Source organism: Trachurus trachurus (assembly GCF_905171665.1).
Source record: "Trachurus trachurus genome assembly, chromosome: 3".
NCBI classification, from domain to species: Eukaryota; Metazoa; Chordata; class Actinopteri; order Carangiformes; family Carangidae; genus Trachurus; species Trachurus trachurus.
In genome coordinates, this window is record NC_139893.1 from 4,452,177 (window position 1) to 4,471,347 (window position 19,171).

The window sequence follows — 19,171 nt, forward strand, 5'->3', positions numbered from 1 at the left end:
TGAGCTAAGCTAACTACGGCGATACGGCTCTATCTCCCTTGTTACTGCACGCACAGTCGAAAGGATGGTGTCTATCTGCTGGTCATGGACTCGGGAGTGAGGCAAGACACACAAAAAAATGTTGGCGTATCCCTTTAAAACAACACACTTTCACACAGTTTAATATTGTTGTCGTACCTGCTGCTCCTCTTGGCCCGAGCTCTGGCGTAATACGCTTCATACGACCGCGGCTTGAGCTCCAGGGCTTTGGTTGCAAACTCCTCAGCGATGCCAAAATCCTGTGTTTTCAGACATAAAAAAACAAACAAAAAAACAGTCAATTCAGTGTTTAAAGGGGACATATTATGGAAATATCACTTTTTGAAGGCTCTTTAACATTTATTTAGGTGTTTGTCTTGCCTTCCGGCCCCGAAAGAAAAGAGAAGAGGTCAGTAACGGACGCATGAGAGTAGTAGTATTAAAAAAAAGTATGATAAACATGGCCACCAAGAGAGAGGACGGTTCCTGTAGAAGTTCTTAGTTCCTCCCTTTACCAGGAACTCCTGCAGTGGAAACGCACCTAATGATGTAACTATTTTTTTTCGAATTTGCATAACCCCACCCCTACCTGGTACCGGTAGAACGGTTGGGGCGGGGCAAGTAGTGGTTCATTTGCATTTAAAGGTACAGGCACTGAAAACCAGCTGTTCTGAACAGGGCTGTTTTGGACGGATGAAAAAAGTGTTGATGTTTGATCCTTGCTGTTTTTTAACCGGAGCATGTCACAGACATGTCTTTAAAAAGGGGGGAAAGGGGCAGAATATGTCTCCTTTAAAGGGAGAGTTCAACATTTTGGCAAATTGGTCCATTGCCATAATCTCTATAGTTTTAGAGGCAAATGCAGAGACTGCTTGCTGAAAAACTGCCTCTGACGGGAACGCGCATCAGCGAATTTCCCTCTAAAACAACTCTGTCTGGTAACGTTGTGTTATTATCTCATAGCGTGGTGAATGTGCAGGTCACAACTTGTCCACCAGAGCGTTGTGGAGTTGTTGGATTGTGTATTTGATGAGTTTGATGAGGGAAACCAAGAAATCCCATGAGCCTCCGTAGCGTAGCTCTGAGCAGCTCACGGCTCTGCTCCGCCGTTCTAAAAATAGCTTGCACCGACAATTAAAGGTAACGAACCCAGTCCTATAGAGACTTCACAGTAAACAAACAACTCCTCTGTGTGGTTAAGAGACCAGATTGGAAAATGTTTTTCTTGTTATAATAATTCTGAGGCCGTTCAGTCCTGTATCTTCATTACACTGGATGTGAAGATCGAAGTCTGTATAATGGAGGAGAACTCATGCTGCTGCAATCATTTTTATTGACCGGGATGAGCAACAGAGAGGAGAGAGAGACCATCATCACCATCATCGTCATCATCATCCCCGTCGTCTCAGGTGAATATCTAACAACACAAACACACAGCACCGCGTCCTTGGGAGCGCCGGTCAAAATGGCAGCCTGAGCCTCCGATGTGAGATAGATAGCGAACATCTCCGTGTTGAATCTTTAATGACAGTGTTGTCTCGTGTCGTGCGTTCTGATATAATATGTGGATTTAGCCGGTCCACTGTAAATAACCCCCCCATATACCCCCCCCCTGCAGAGACACAGAGAAAGTGAGTGCGCCCGGTCTGGCAGAGAGAGAGTGACCTTATCACATCACATTATCTGCTCCATTATTCATCAGCCACAGTGACCCTAAGGATGGCATTTTTTACACAGTCTGTTAGGACGTCTGTCAGCAGCAGGGTGGGCTGCAGTCCTGGCTGCAGGCCACACACACACACACACACAGTCACACACTCACACATATATATCTATCTGTGCACTAACGGCACAGCACCGTTATTCACCGTGTCACCACCTGCTTCCAGGTCTTAACGTGTACGTTCTCGTTTAGGCAGCGAGACATGAAACTGGTTCTGAAAAGCAAAGGGATATTTTTACAGTGTCCACGCTGCTGCTGCTGCTGCTGCTGCTGCTGCTGATGTCATCTTTTTAATGTTGATTCAGATAAATTATATATCTTAAGGTGCCTTCGACCTCCCTGCTACCTGCTGCCAGCAGCGTCTAATAAACGGGCCGGTGTTAAAGGGATAGTTCAACGTTTTGGCAAATTGGCCCATTGCCATAATCGCTATATTCATAGCAGTAGGTTCGTTACCTTTTAATTGTCGATGCAAGCTATTTTTAGAACGGTGGAGAAGAGCCGTGAGCTGCTCAGAGCTACGCTACGGAGGCTCATGGGATTTCTTGGTTTCCCTCTTCAAACTCATCAAATACACAATCCAACAACTCCACAACGCTCTGGTGGACAAGTTGTGACCTGCACATTCACCAGAGTTGTTTTAGAGGGAAATTCATGCAAAACCACCGCGTTGCCTTCGGGGACAGTTTTTCATCAAGCAGTCTCTGTATTTCCCTCTAAAACAACTCTGTCTGGTAACGTTGTGTTATTATCTCATAGCGTGGTGAATGTGCAGGTCACAACTTGTCCACCAGAGCGTTGTGGAGTTGTTGGATTGTGTATTTGATGAGTTTGATGAGGGAAACCAAGAAATCCCATGAGCCTCCGTAGCGTAGCTCTGAGCAGCTCACGGCTCTGCTCCGTCGTTCTAAAAACAGCTTGCACCGACAATTAAAGGTAACGGAACCTACAGTACTGCTATGACTATAGGGATTATGGCAACGGGCCAATTTGCCAAAATGTTGAACTATCCCTTTAAATAGTGCATGAGCGGTTTGATGCTCTTGGACCTTACGTTGGTTTTCCTGCGGCAGCGCGACAGGTTCAGGTAGAGGGAGACCCGCAGGTCTTTGAGCCCCTTCAGCTCCTCGCTCTGCCCCTCGCGAGGCAGCTTCCTCAGGGCGTACTGGTACCGCTGGCCTGCCTCCTTCATACGTCCCTTCTGAGGAAAACACACACACACACACACACACACACACACACACACACACACACACACACACACACACACACACACACACACACACACACACACACCACACACACACACACATATGCACACACACAGGAGACAGACTAATCCATAAAAACACCTCATTATAAGTTAATTCAGATCTATAACTTTGTGAGTATCCGCCATGACGCACCTTGTACAGCATGTTCCCTTCCTCCATCAGCTTCTGCAGCAGGATGAGGAGGATGTCTGGTTTGGATGAAGCCATGGCCCACGTGGCGTGACCTGATACACACACATATATATACCGTACACACATATATTAATCTCTTTGTTATCTACCTCATCTTGTCTCTTGTGCTTTGTGTCTTGCATTAATCATGTACCTGATCGATCGTGCTGAGTCGATCTGTAGCCTGTCGAGAGAGAGAGGGAGTTAGTTAGAGAGGTGGAGGTGAAGCTGCAGCTGCTGCAGAACAGAGACAGTCTGCAGGTTTAAACCAGGCGACTATGAAGTGATATAGATGCAGAGTGTTAAGTGTGCAGGTGTAAAAGTGTGGCAGATTATACAAATCAATGTAAACGAGTTGAGTCTCTCCACTGATTGGTTGAAGTCAGTGGAGTCACCAAAAGTTAACATGCTACTGTGCCTGTTGTCTGACCCATGTCATGTCAGGTGTCATTGTAAATCTCTCTCTCTCCTGAACAAGCTCCAAAAATTGTCATTTCCTCTGTATCCGTAACAAATCGTAAAAGAATGATTGACATTAACAATCTATGGGATTTTACAGTACAAGTCTTTAAAGGCTGTTTTCTCAAAATGAGTTTTTCAGACTCAGACTCTGAGCTAGAAATCTCCAGTTCAGCAGCACTTACAGACACCAAACCTTCCAGTTTGATCCCTTTCTATATTCTGAAGGGGATTGTTGATATATCATTCACAGCCTGATTTATACAACATTTTATTCCTAAAAACATGGGGAAATGTGATTTTTTTTAAAGGTCTGGTGACAGTATTTTGATAATGATAAACAGAGATATCCAAAAACCCCTCGGTAAAAACTTCTGACTCTAATATGTCAACAAAATAAAACAAGAATTTTGAAAGTAGCTTCATCCATTGTTCAGATTTCTGTTCTGGAAATTATGCAAATTAGCTCATATTTCATTAGATATTGCCTAATTTACATATTTAAACATCAAATTTGATAAAACTTGTAATACAAAAAATATTTGTCTTAATGTAAGTGATAAACTTGGGAAGTTTCATGGTGATATCTGTTAGTTAAAATTTTTTACCCTATTCACCTGTAGTGTCTCCCCTTTAAAGCTGCAGTCGTGTTAAATGTTTTTACTTTTATTTTGTTATTGTTCTGAATCTAAAGCTGTGACTCTCTGCACCGTGTTCGTACCCGACTTGGATCCTTTCTTCAGCAGCGACGCCACCAGAGTCGGGTTCTGGCAGCCGCCGCTCCGCTGCTCTGAGCCTCTGGTGCCGTTGTTGTCGGTTCTCTCCAGCACGGCGCCGTGTTCCACCAGACAGTGAACCTGGTGGCACGTACATATATAACAACAACATTATACACTTAATATTGTTAATATTGCACCAGTAAATAGGGTTTTAGATATTTTAATCATGAGTTGATTACACACTCTATGCTAATTTATGATCATCAGATGGTTTTAATTACCCTTGCATGAGAGAGAGAGAGTCTGAGAATAATCCTTTGTTTTTTTTAACCCGCACATGAGCTGTGATTGCAAAGCGACGTCCAGTGATGCAGAGCAAATTATTACCGTCATTATCTCAGTAATCATGATTTATTTTATTCTATTTATGAACCTGACATTTATACTTCTCACACTTTGCTCCATGAATTGCTTTTTCTTCAAGAATATTTACAAGTGAGTGTCAATAATATTAATTTCCAGTGAAGACACAACTCTCTGCAGTCTTTATTTCCCACTGTTCATATGATTTAAACCTGCAGAGCAGCGTGAAACAGGGCTGCTTTGAACGGATGAAAAGAGCTGTGATGTTTGATCCTTGCGGTATTTTGTCACAGACATGTCTTTAAAAGGGGGAAAAGGGGCAGAATATGTTTCCTTTAAAGGGATAGTTCAACATTTTGGCAAATTGGCCCATTGCCATAATCCCTATAGTCATAGCAGCAGGTGTGTTACCTTTAATTGTCGGTGCAAGCTATTTTTAGAACGGCGGAGCAGAGCTGTGAGCTGCTCAGAGCTACGCTACGGAGACTCATGGGATTTCTTGGTTTCCCTCATCAAACTAATCAAATACACAATCCAACAACTCCAAAATGCTGTGGTGGACAAGTTGTGACCTGCACATTCACCACGCTATGAGATAATAACACAACGTTACCAGACAGAGTTGTTTTAGAGGGAAATTCATGCAAAACCGCTGATGCGTGTTGCCTTCAGGGACAGTTTTTCATCAAGCAATCTCTGCATTTACCTCTAAAACAACTCTGTCTGGTAACGTTTTTACAAGTTAGTGCCAATAACATTAATTTCCAGTAAAGACACAACTCTCTGCAGTCTTTATTTCCCACTGTTTATATGATTTAAAACGTGAAACCCACTGTATCTGCGTCTCCGTTCAGAGCAGCCAGGTCCAGAGGAGTCCGTCCCTGTCTGTCCGGGTGGTTCAGGTCGGCGCCGGCCTCCACCAGCAGCTGCGCGGCGGCTTTGTGTCCCTTCAGACAGGCCCAGCTCAGCGCAGTCAGCCCCTCCTGATCCGCTGAGGACAGAGAGGCACCTGGGAGCCACGAATAATGCAAAACATACTGGTCAGTACGGTATAGTACATTCAGTAGTCGAGTTGAGAGGGGATGAGGGAGGATGGCATCCCCCCTGAAAAAATGCCATCCCTCCCCTTTTTACATTAAATGTTGGACATATAACTTGTAATTATAGGCTGTCAAATCAATTTTAACGGTGTCAATTTTTAAAAAAATCTATTGATAGTTGATTTCATTAAAAAACATTTGCACAAATCAAGCCTATCCACTTTTCCATGTTGATAAAAGTATTAAAATGATAATTCAAGGGACATTTAGGCTATAATAGATAAAAATGTGCGATTAATTTGCGATTAATCGCGAGTTAACTATGACATTAATGAGATTAATCGGGATTAAATATTTTAATAGATTGACAGCCCTAATTATTTCATCATTAGAGAGTAGGCCTACGCATGTTGAATAAAAGAAATAATAAAATCTGAGGGCACAAATAAAAAAATTAAATAAACTTGGCTTGATTTGATTTGAGGATTAAGAAGTCTTATTTTCAGTGTTTTGTTTTGATATCGAATTTACATGAATTACCCCCCCCCCCTCCCTTATTTTTTTAAGGTGAAAAAAATTGACCATCCCCCCTGAATTTTTTTATAGTACATTGATTAAATGCGCATAGATCTGGATCTGGACTCTCTCACCCTTCGACAGCAGCAGTTCGACGGTGCCGCCGTGGCCCTCGGACGCAGCCAGCATCAGCGCGGTGCGACTCTGCTTGTCGCTGACGTTGATGTCTGCTCCTTGTTTCAGCAGCAGCTCTGCAACCTGAGGAGTGGAGGAGAAAAAGATCTTAAAGGGATAGTTCAACATTTTTGGCAAATTGGGTCCATTGCCATAATCCCTATAGTCATAGCAGTAGGTTCGTTACCTTTTAATTGTCGGTGCAAGCTATTTTTAGAACGGCGGAGCAGAGCCGTGAGCTGTTCAGAGCTACGCTACGGAGGCTAATGGGATTTCTTGGTTTCCCTCATCAAACTCATCAAATACACAATCCAACAACTCCACAACGCTCTGGTGGACAAGTTGTGACCTGCACATTCACCACGCTATGAGATAATAACACAACGTTACCAGACAGAGTTGTTTTAGAGGTAAATACAGAGACTGCTTGATGAAAAACTGTCCCTGAAGGCAACGCGCATCAGCGGTCTTGCATGAATTTCCCTCTAAAGCAACTCTGTCTGGTAACGTTGTGTTATTATCTCATAGCGTGGTGAATGTGCAGGTCACAACTTGTCCACCAGAGCGTTTTGGAGTTGTTGGATTGTGTATTTGATGAGTTTGATGAGGGAAACCAAGAAATTCCATGAGCCTCCGTAGCGTAGCTCTGAGCAGCTCACGGCTCTGCTCCGCCGTTCTAAAAATAGCTTGCACCGACAAATAAAGGTAACAAACCTACTGCTATGACATAGGGATCATAGCAATGGGCCAATTTGCCAAAATGTTGAACTATCCCTTTAAAAAACAAAAAATGCAGTAAAAAAGTAAAAAAGCAGTTGAAACGATGATGATCTGAAACTTCTCACCTGTGCGTGTCCGTGTTTGGCAGCGCTGAGCAGCGGCGCCATCCCCCTGCGGTTCGGTAACTCCAGCCCGGCCCCTCGCTCCAGGAGGAAGCTGCACACCTCCATCCTGCCTCTTCCCGCTGCAGCGCTCAGCACTGACAGAGGGTCGGAGCGATGAAGAGGAGGAGGTGGTGGTGGAGGAGAATATGTAAGTGACATGTTTAAAGAGAGAGAAGCAGAAGCAGGAGTGAGAAACAGAAAAACAAGACGGATGAACGTTTCCATAATTCATAAGGTGTTGTGTATCTGTACATCTCTGATCTATAATTTAACATTTTGCTGAAGTGAATGTTTTGATACCTGACAATTAGTACTAAGGGTCATAATCTACACTTCCTACTCTTATTTCCAACCAAATGATAAAAAAACAACAACCTTGCATCCTCTTTTATAACCAGCCACTGCTGCTTTAATAAATAAACACTGGGCTTTGTATTAGTTTGCGGGTCCTTCAGCTAATGGAGGAGAGCAGCGAGGTATCGATGCCACTCTCTAACCTCCGACTGCCCTTGATAACCACCAACATCGTGTTTCATGCGACCACACGCTCCAGTGAGCTAATCGATGGTGTGATTATGTCTTTAAAGAGAAGTTATTATCACCGAAAGGACAAAACAAAGAAAAAAGAAAAAACTGGGTGTAAGTCGTCCACTTTTTTTTTTTTTTTTTTTGCACAGCTGCTGCTCTCCTGCTCTCACTTCCTCTGCTTCAGCACAGAAAAGATGGGGCAGGAGCAGTGTAATAGAGTTACAGTCTAATGGTGCTGCAGGCTGCAGCCGACATGCTTTCAGGAAATGGACCTAACAGAATCCTGCAAGCTGCACACTGTGTCTGTGATGGAGGTAAAACTATTACCACTGGATAACAGATGCTTTTTAGATGGACCAGATATTCTGTGATGCTCCCTTTCTGCTAAAAAAACTACAATAAAACCTATTTACTATTTGAAAATCCTAATGGGAATGCATCTCTGGATGAGGGCAGGGGGGTTTCTCCTTCCTATTCCCTGTGTCTCTCTCTACTCTGTGTAGTGGTGTTTGTCTCTCTGACGCCCTTGAGCGTGACTCCAGACCCAGACTGATGGACAGAAAGAGGTGAGAAAGCTAAATTTATCTGACTGATAGCAGAAATGCACCCGTTTCTCCCCAGAGAGAGTCGTGACCATCCATCTGCACTGCCAGCTGTTCGTCTTTCAAGTCCAGCAAGCTCTTCACCACCTGCAGGAAAAAAACACAATTTTACTCTCCTCTGTATTGCTGGCTTGCTGTGCACAAAAAAAACAAAAGCACCCACACCACACGGGCCTTGACCACAGCAAACTGCATTTAATAAATCCTCCACATCAAGCTGCGCTCCACATTAAAGGGATACGCCAACATTTTTTTTTTCATGTCTTGCCCTTGCCTCACTCCCGAGTCCATGACCAGCAGATAGACACCATCCTTTCGACTGTGCGTGCAGTAACAAGGGAGATACGGGCAGAGCTGGTGCACCGCTAATTAGCTTAGCTCAAACGCTGGAAGTGTATAGGTAGTGTTAGCCTGCCTCCACCTAAAGTCATCAGAGAAACTCTTCAGCAACTCTAAGCGGGCCGATCTTCGTCTCAGAGCTGACAAAACTCTCCGGTAAGGCATCTTGAGCGGTCAAATGCCGGTAACGGGACGAGATCGGTCAAAACGGAGGGTTCAAGCAAAGACGGTTTATTTTGGTTCAAGCTAGCTACATCGAGGGTAGGTTAGCTTCCTATTTCAAAGTAAAAGCACAAATTCTATCGTCATGGTTTTCTGTATGTAAAGGGCAACGGGTGTTTTATTTTGTGAAAGTAACCGGAAGTGCGTTGGTCACAACGGCTAGCTTGAGTAGCGCCGAATTCGTCCAAACAAAATTGTAAACAGCTGGTGAATGAATGAATGAATTTATATTTATTCACGCGTCGTGCACCAATTAAGGCGCCCAGCCTATATGGGCTTACAAGACACATTAAAGGGATAGTTCATCCTAGAATGATATTTCGCTCATTATCTACTCACCCTCATGTTGACTAAGGGCTGGAAGAAGTTTCGGAGCCCACCGTCCCTTCTCTGAGTTACAGGGGGTCTTAGCGTAGCAGTGCATTTCAATGCCATGGTAGCAAAGGGACACCAGAGCTCTTCGTAAAAAAAACACACACAAAAAAACATCCAAATACCTCCATGATGCTCGTATGTAATGTCCGTCTTGTGCTGAAGCCCCAAATTGCGGAATTGTCCCGAAAAAAATTAAATAAGTCCACATTCCAAGCATGTTTGTAGCATTAGCTCCCAGTGTTGTTGTCCGGTCTTCCGCTGCCAGCGCGCATGCGCAATGTTCGCACTGAGACTCGAGTCGGTCTCAGTGCTCTCATGTGCTCTTGCGCATGCGCGCTGGCAGCGTGGACCGGACAACAACACTGGGAGCTAATGCTACAAACATGCTTGGAATGTGGACTTATTTAATTTTTTTCGGGACAATTCCGCAATTTGGGGCTTCAGCACAAGACGGACATTACATACGAGCATCATGGAGGTATTTGGATGTTTTTTTGTGTGTGTTTTTTTTACGAAGAGCTCTGGTGTCCCTTTGCTACCATGGCATTGAAATGCACTGCTACGCTAAGACCCCCTGTAACTCAGAGAAGGGACGGTGGGCTCCGAAACTTCTTCCAGCCCTTAGTCAACATGGGGGTGAGTAGATAATGAGCGAAATATCATTCTAGGGTGAACTATCCCTTTAACATCATATTTAGACACCAAACAAAATCATCAGAGCACAGACAAAACCAAACAAAAACAGAAACCACATGGAATTCACATAAATAATTCACCTTTTCTTTTTGACCAGGCACTTTTTATGAAAGTAGCTATAGTAAAGACTTTTTTTCTGATATTTTCTGGTATTTAGACAAATTAATGACACTCTGCTGATCTAAACGGCTACTTTCTCGCCTAAAAATGTTTGAAATGTTGATAAAGTGATATATTTACAGAGTTTAGAGCTAAAATGAAATCAGCTTCTGACTGCTGATTTCGGCTCGGGTAGGAGGCAGGCTAACGCTACCCATACACTTCCAGTGTTTGAGCTAAGCTAATTACGGGCGATACGGCTCTATCTCCCTTGTTACTGCACGCACAGTCGAAAGGATGGTGTCTATCTGCTGGTCATGGACTCGGGAGTGAGGCAAGACACAGGAAAAAAAATGTTGGCGTATCCCTTTAAAAAAAAAATCTCATCTCATCTCAGCAGAGAGTCAGGAGAAGGAGGAGGATCTGATACGTTACCTGTGTGTGTCCCACGCTCGCTGCAGCCGTCGCCGCCTGCTGTGCCGCCTGTGTTTTCCCCGTCACCGCCTCGTTGCCGTGGTGCTGCTGCGTGTCGGCGGGGGGCTCCGCCGCTCCCCAGTCGTGGCCCAGCAAGATGCCGATGATCTCCGCGTGGCCCTTCAGCCCGGCATGGACCAGCGCACACTGGCCGTTCTTATCAGCGTGGCCCACCTGGCACATATTATGGGATGGATGGAGGACACGACACACAGAGGGACTTAAACACTGCCTGTTCTACTGTGGCCTAGTTGATGTCACCTCTCCCAGAATAGAGCCTGAAACTGTGGATGAGTGTGAAACCATGAGGCCTGATACAGATTTCTGTTCGCCCCAAAAACCAAATGTATAGTTTATTTGGATCAAACTTTGCATTGAGGCAAGATCTCAAATTACGTTGTGTCTCCAAAAATGGTTAATGAGTTTAACCTTCTAGGGGTTAAAGGCAGTTTATAAAGTTCTTTATTAGCTGCGCTTCACCAGATAGGTGAACAATAATCAAGATGAGAAAGTAGCCTACCAAAGCTTGAATAACCTGCAAGTTGGTGCTTGGAGTAAGGAAGGAGGAGCATCTTCTTATCATGGATATATTTCTTCCCATTTTTCCTACAATTGTATCTATATGTTTCTGCCATGATAATTTACTGTCAAGGTTAAAGGAATAGTTCAACAAAAAATGAAATTCAGTCATTAGTTACTCATCCTCATTACATTACATGCTGATGAATACTCCGGAGTAGTTTTTTATTCAACAAAAACTTGATATGAAATTAATAGGGCCCGACACAAAAACGTCCATAAACTACACAAAAACCATTTAATATTCCTCCATACTGCTCGTCCACTGCAATCCAAGTGTCCTGAAGGGATATAGTCCAGAGTTTACTGGAAACAACGTCATTTAGGACATTTTTACAGCCTAAACAGTCCTGTATTGAATTTGCCTGGGGAGTGCTCTCAGTATCAACATGAGGGTGGGTCACTAATGACTGAATTTCATTTTTTGGTGAACTATTCCTTTAACCTTGACAGAACCATAGATAGAATTGTAGGAAAAATGGGAAGAAATATATCCATGATAAGAAGATGCTCCTCCTTCCTTACTCCAAGCACCACCTGGCAGCTTATACAAGCTTCGGTACTTTCTCATCTTGATTATTGTTCACCTATCTGGTCAAGTGCAGCTAATAAAGAATTTTATAAACTGCAGTTAGTGCAAAATAGAGCAGTGCGTCTTGCCCTTCGGTGCTCAATGAGGAAAAGCATAGACAAAATGCATGCTGATCTTGCCTGGCTGAAAGTGGAAGACAGATTAAGATGAAGTCTTCTAACTTTATTCAGGAATATATGTGTTTTAAAACAACCGACTGTTTTTGCTGATTTTCTTTTTATGAAATTTTTATCTCAATGTATTTGGTAACTTGTTATAAATTTGATTGTTGGCAGGTGCTGTGTGTGTGCTTGTGTGTGTGTGTGTGTATGGGGGAAATTAGTGTTGAAATTGTTTTTATTCATGTAAAATATTATTATTTGGATTTATATGCATGTTTTAACATGGACCCCAGGAAGAGTAGCTGTTGTAGGAGTAACAGCTAATGGGGATCCAAATAAACAAATAAATTAATATTTGGCCCTCTTCCTCCCTCTGACACTGACACTGACCTTGGCCCCCTTCTTGCAGAGCAGACTGACGATGTCGACGTGTCCCGCGGCGGCGGCCAGACACAGCGGCGTCATCCCGCTGTCGGTGGTCCCGTCCGCGGGAGACGACATCTCCAGCAGCAGCGCCACCATCTCCACGTGTCCCAGGTGGGCGTGGACGGCCAGGATGGGGGCGTGTCCTATCACCTCCGTGCACCAGGTCACACTAGCGCCACCGAGCATCAACAGACGACTCACCTGCCAAACGGATAGAATGAATATAAGAACATACACTGCAAAAACCATTCGGGCTGGGTGGAAAAAAGCTCAATTTGGGGGGAAAATTATGTGAAATTATCTGTACTGATCATTTTACTTGACAAGAAATCTTAAAATAAGTTGGTTTGAGGTTTGAAATAAAAAGAAAACGCTGGTTTTTACATTAAATTTCTTATTTTCAGACTCACTGCAGCACAGCAATTACAAAAACACACATCTATCTATCTATCTATCTATCTATCTATCTATCTATCTATCTATCTATCTATCTATCTATCTATCTATCTATCTATCTATCTATCTATCTATCTATCTATCTATCTATCTATCTATCTCTTTAGACTCCCCCAAGAGGAATTAAATGTTCTTGAATTCTTAATTTTAAGCTCTAAAGCGATAAAATAAATGGCTAATTTAAGTGATAATGACTTAATATTGGTGTAGTGTGATGATGCTGTTACTTAAAAACAAGTCGTCTCATCTCAAAAACAGTCTTTCATCATGGAAAAGGAAACTGTTTTATGATGAAAGACTGATAGAAACTCATAGAAATGAGCCCAGAATATAAATGCCTGTTCAAAGTGTTACATAAGTTTGTGCAGTGAAAATCAATGTCCTTTTACTTCCGGGTTATAAAGTGAGGTTGAGCCAATAAATAAAAATGTTTGTATGTTTTGTGAAAATTTGGTTGATCTCTGTCTAATGAAGCTTGTTTTACTACTAAATTATTCAATTTCCAGATTTCCTTAATAACTGAGGCATAAAAAAACACATCAATGATCAATAAACCCCGAATTCAATGATTCAAAGGAGGAAACTATGAAACAACCTTTAAACCCAGATAATTCATCTCATATTTGCAGATCTAAGATTAATTTAGATCTTGGCAAACAACAGGATCATTTGCAGTGCATATTTGTGTGTTTTTCTAATGTGGAGCGAGCGTAGAGTGTGTGTGCTGTACGTATGGTGTGTGTATGTGTGTTGTGCGTGTGTGTCACCTTGATGTTAGGTGTGTAGAGGTTCCTCAGGGAAGCCAGCGCAGCGGACAGACTGTCTGTGCTGCAGTTCACCCACATGGCCTGAAGAACGCTGGAGGACACACCCGTCTTCTTACTCAGACCCTGTTAGTGTGCGTGTGTGTGTGTGTGTATGAAAGAGAGAGAAAGAGAGGGAGGGAGAGAGATTAAAGTTGCTTAGTTGAGATCTGTGGTGCAGAATTTGAATTGCGTCCCAGGAGAGGAGGAGCAGTACGTAACGGAGTCGAAGCCGTGCATGCAAACAGTACAACATCCACTGAACCGTGGGCGTTTATGTATATGAGTCGAGCTAATGTGTGTGTGGGTGACGCTGGGAACAGGGGGTTCACTATTATTTATTGTGTGTGACTTTGTGTTGTGTTTCTGTGTGTCTGTGCAGTGATATTCAGCAGTCAAGTAAGTGCAGGATCCTGATTATTAAAGTGAAGCCTCTGGGAATAGGAGGAGAAACCAGAGGAGGTTTAAAGGTGCAATCGCTGCTAAACCTATATAAGTTTTATATACTACTATATACGGTGCAGAAGGTATCACTCGGCTCGGCTCGTGTTACCTTGAAGATGTGAGCCTTGAGGATGTGGTGTCCCAGTTCCATGGTCTGCTGCCGGTTTAGTTTGCCCTCCTGTCTGGAGAACATGAAGGCCAGCAGGGCGTGGCCGCTCCTGATGCAGAACACGCCAGATATTAGATCAGAACAGAACAGAACAGAACAGGCACCAACGCATCAATCACATATTATGCGGTCGGTATCTGACAAAGTAGCTCATTACAAGCTGTGCCAACGATATAAAATGGTTTTTACACACTTCCAGTCTCCTAAAGTGGGCGTTCGTCCCTCGACCTCGTGTTAAAGTGAGCTCAGCTATTTATATTTTCTTCTGCTCAAATTAGATATTTAAACAGCTTACAGTTATTTAGCATTAAAAACATTTGTTAGCGTGGGTGTTCGCAATGTTACCTAGGAGATCTGTGCCAAATCTTGCAAGAGTGAGTGTGTGTTTGTCTTTAACAAAGTTAATTTTCTCCTGATTTGTTTATAATTTGTCTTTTTGTGAAATTTGATCTCAATGTATTTGTGTGTGGTTGTGTGTGTGGGTGTGTGTGAGCGTGTGTAGGGGGAAATTAGTGTTGAAATTGTATTCATGTATTTATTCATGTAAAATATTATTGTTATTTGGATTTATATGCACGTTTTAACATAGACCCCAGGAAGAGTAGCTGTTGCAGGAGTAACACCTGCTGGTCTCCTAAAGGGGGGCGGAGTCATGGTCTGACGGTCTCCTAAAGGGGGCGGAGTCATAGTCTGCTGGTCTCCTAAAGGGGGTGGAGTCATGGTCTGCTGGTCCCCTAAAGGGGGCGGAGTCATGGTCTGACGGTCTCCTAAAGGGGGCGGAGTCATAGTCTGCTGGTCCCCTAAAAGGGGTGGAGTCATGGTCTGACGGTCTCCTAAAGGGGGCGGAGTCATGGTCTGCTGGTCCCCTAAAGGGGGCGGAGTCATGGTCTGATGGTCTCCTAAAGGGGGCGGAGTCATGGTCTGACGGTCTCCTAAAGGGGGCGGAGTCATGGTCTGCTGGTCCCCTAAAGGGGACGGAGTCATGGTCTGACGGTCTCCTAAAGGGGGCGGAGTCATGGTCTGCTGGTCCCCTAAAGGGGACGGAGTCATGGTCTGACGGTCTCCTAAAGGGGGCGGAGTCATGGTCTGACGGTCTCCTAAAGGGGGTCGGAGTCAAAAGGTGCGTTCGAGATGAGCCAGGCGTGCGCAGAATCGATCGCCGGTGACCAGCGCACAGTGCATGCCGGTTAGATTTGTGTCCGACTTGATCCCGACTTGCTCTGACGTCATGCACGCGCCTGCAACGATAACCTCACGAGATCAAGGCGGCCGCAGTTTTTAGAGCCAGGCGCCGCAGTTGCTCTCCACCGACTGCTACCGCCTGCAAGCCTCAGGGCATGATGGGAAACGCGCCGGATCACGAGCTGATTGGCTCTTAGTTAGGACTGCAAACACTACGTGTTGTTGTATAATGCTAGATTATATGAATCTCATGTTGTAGGCCTATACTGCTTAAAAAAATATTCACACTGAGTCAAACTTATGTCCTGAGAAATATATTGGTTATTTATTGGACAATTGCAGTACAGCATAAGAAATATATACTTTGGTGACTTCCTGTTTGTATTGACGGCGGCTGGAAACTGTCCGACTTGACTGCAGCTTTCTGTCACTGCCCCCTGCTGCTGCTGCCTGCTCTCGCCGACCGTCCAGACGAGGCGCAGTTCATCTCGAACGAGCGTATAGTCTGCTGGTCTCCTAAAGGGGGCGGAGTCATGGTCTGCTGGTCCCCTAAAGGGGGCGGAGTCATGGTCTGACGGTCTCCTAAAGGGGGCGGAGTCATGGTCTGCCAGTCTCCTAAAGAGGGCGGAGTCATGGTCACAGATACAGAAACCAGACTCGTAGTGGAGCGCATGGGCGTAATTTATGGGGGCTATTAGGGGGGTTTTAACCCTAAACCCATGTGTAGCTGGTTGCTAGTTTGCTAGTGCTAAGAGGTAAAGCTCGGGGAGGACACCACAGAATAAATGAGCTGGTGGGATTTAGCTGAGCTGAAAACTGATTGGCTTTTCTCTCTCAAGCAAATTTGGTCTTTTTTACATTGTATTAAAGGGGACATATCATGGAAATATCACTTTTTGAAGGCTCTTTAACATACATTTGGGTGTTTGTCTTGCCTGTTGACCCCAGAAACGTGGGAATTGACAAATAAATCTGTAATTTTCAGGCTCCCTAGGTTAAAATTCATGTGGTTTTACGCGCTGTTCCCTCAGTTGTCTGCCAATGATGTAACTATTTTTCGAATTTGCATAACCCCGCCCCTACCTGATACCAGTAGAAAGGGCGGGGAAAGCAGTGGTTAATTTGCATTTAAAGGGACAGACACTGAAACCAGCCGTTCAGGGCTGTTTTGAATGGTTGAAGGAAGAGCTGTGATGCTTGATCCTTGGGGTATTTTGACCGAAGTATGTCACAGACATGTCTTTACACCTACGAACAATTTCAATTGGTGGATAAGGGGCAGAATATGTCTACTTTAATGACAAGCTGGGTTGTACTATGTTCATCCTTTTATCATAGTTAAAGCAGATATCAGTGGAATGTTTTTGTTAATATAAGTCCTAAATAGTCCTATTTTCCGTCAGCAATCACTTACATGAAGTATTTCAGCCTAAACACGAGTCTCTCCGTCACTCTGCTCTGCTGTAACCCGAGGAGAAAATTTTCCTTGTGGGATACAAGTGTTATCCAATGAGGAGAGAGAACGGCATGAAGGGCTGTGTGTGCAGCCAAGGGATGCGCGTGAATGTGGTGACGTAGCACGAGGACCAATTGATGCCTGACAAGGGCGGGGGCTGCTAACTCATGGTGCGTTCAAAGAAACTCGTACTTTGTGTTTTTCCTTCCTGTGAAGTCATACCAGTTCGATCTGGTACGAGTTCACGGGTCGGAAGTTACGAGTGGCCGTTATAGGGAACTTTCACAGACAACAGGATGGTAAAAACACGAGCTACGGGTTACCTGGAACGCTACCAAGTCGTAGTTGTGACTTGAAGCTGTAACTTACGGTTTCAAAAGCCTGCCTTGAACGCAGCATTAGCCGAAACGGCCGTGAAGCTGATATCTGCTTTAATGATTTTGCACTCTTCGCTGCATTAGGACACATGCTGACTTTTTGTTTTGCTAAATAAATCCTTATATGGGCAGAGATTGTATCCCGCCCTTGGTGGGGCGTTTTGCGTCTTGCTTCCTAACCATCTTTGGTATCTCTGCAGTGTGTGTGACCTCACCTCGGCTCACAGAGGAAGTCGGTGCTCTCTCCGTCCGCTCTCCAGACGAGCCACTCCCTGAAGGAGGGATGACACAGCATCCGAGTGCCGTCCCTGCGTCTCACCTGCAGAGACACAGGATGCAGATCAATTATTTCATTAGCACACAGACAGACAGAGTGACAGACCAACTGAACGTCCCTGATTATACTGTAATTATTTTATGGAACGACTTCTAAATCTGTATATGTGCAAATTATTTACCCGGGAGCAAATCAAAGGCGACATTCAAACAAAAGCCTGAGTCATTATGTACCTTCCATGCCGGCGTATCAGGAGTCTTACCATGAATCCAGCCAGGCTGTCTAATCTCTGCTGGAAGTCCTTCCACTCCAGCTCCCCCCTCACGCTGCCTGCATTCAGCGCCCTGAACATTTGTTCGTCAGTCAGTGGGTGCAGAGACGCCAGAGCCACATTTAGCACCGGAAGGATCCGTTCAAAGAGCTCTTTATCCGGGAAGCTCACACGGCACATCAGCAGGTACACCTGCCGGAGAGAGTCCACAGGTGAGGTGAGGTTAGCTTAGCACAAGATGCTAACAGTTCGAGTTTCACATTTAGATTTGCAATTTAACATGAAAATAAAATAAATTATTTCTAAATATTATGATCTGCTATGTCTGTTGGTGCTTATCGGAGCTTATTGATTTATTTTTATGGTAACAAAACAGAAAGCTAGACAGCAGCAGCTTCCGATTTCCCACCATCGATATGTCGCTTCCTATAAACTCAGATTTATGCATCCTGAATTTTTATTGCTTTAACATCATTGAATCATTTACTTGTAGATTTTAGGTTTTAGACTGCTTATTACCTGATAATGTCAAGAAATAGCCTAGAAATAACGGTCAATTTCATAGTAACGTTGAGAAATATACCCAGGAAATAATGATCTTAATGAAACACATGACATTACTATGAAATTGACCGTTATTTCTAGGCTATTTCTTGACATTATCACGTAATTAGTGGCCAGTAAATTAAAGGGTTACCATATTTTATTTGTTTATTTACAGCTCATTTGTATTCTATTGCACTTTACTAACTTATTTTATGGTTTTATGTTTTTAATTGATCTGTAAAGGACTTTCGTCAACTCCGGTTGCTCTATAAATAAAGTTGAGTTGAGTAATTATAGTAACTATTTACCTACAAATATTTAAAGCAGAAGTGAGTGATTCGGTCGTTTTCGCTAATGCTGCGTTCCAGGCAGGCTTTTGAAATCGTAAATTACAGCTTCAAGTCACAACTTACGACTTTGTAGCGTTCCAGGCAACCCACTCGTGTTTTTCCGACCTGTTTTACCGGTGAAAGTCACTATAACGGCCACTCGTAACTTCTGACCGGTGAACTCGTACCAGATCAAACTGGTACCACTTCACGGTCGGAAAAATACGAGTTTCCTTGAACGCACCATAACAGTCCTCGTCGCTACGTCACCACATTCACGGCGTTCCTTGGCTGCACACACAGCCCTGCATGCCGTTCTCTCTCCTCATTGGATAAAAACTGTAGGATACGATAAATGTTTTCTCTTCGGCTCAGAGCAGAGCAGAGGGACTGAGAGACCCGTGTTTCAGTCCAAACACTCTATGTAAGTGATTGCTGTCGGAAGATATAACTATTTAAGACTTATATTAACACAAATATATCACTC

The 19,171-nt window shown here is 43.9% G+C and overlaps 1 protein-coding gene across 1 annotated transcript in view; it reads right to left on the reverse strand.

Annotated features, from left to right (window-relative positions):
• LOC311004515 (protein TANC1-like) overlaps positions 1–19,171 on the reverse strand; it is a gene marked incomplete at both ends in the record, with an annotated part of 62,549 nt that overhangs the window by 2,608 nt on the left and 40,770 nt on the right. Inside the window, 15 exons of the mRNA XM_083996618.1 lie at positions 178–278; positions 2,796–2,942; positions 3,148–3,239; positions 3,341–3,370; positions 4,367–4,502; positions 5,561–5,736; positions 6,418–6,541; positions 7,303–7,436; positions 8,477–8,558; positions 10,638–10,850; positions 12,339–12,575; positions 13,598–13,720; positions 14,187–14,295; positions 17,477–17,580; positions 17,801–18,001. Coding sequence (XP_083852744.1) covers positions 178–278; positions 2,796–2,942; positions 3,148–3,239; positions 3,341–3,370; positions 4,367–4,502; positions 5,561–5,736; positions 6,418–6,541; positions 7,303–7,436; positions 8,477–8,558; positions 10,638–10,850; positions 12,339–12,575; positions 13,598–13,720; positions 14,187–14,295; positions 17,477–17,580; positions 17,801–18,001 — 2,009 coding nt within the window. The remainder of the gene's footprint in view (positions 1–177; positions 279–2,795; positions 2,943–3,147; positions 3,240–3,340; positions 3,371–4,366; positions 4,503–5,560; positions 5,737–6,417; positions 6,542–7,302; positions 7,437–8,476; positions 8,559–10,637; positions 10,851–12,338; positions 12,576–13,597; positions 13,721–14,186; positions 14,296–17,476; positions 17,581–17,800; positions 18,002–19,171) is intronic.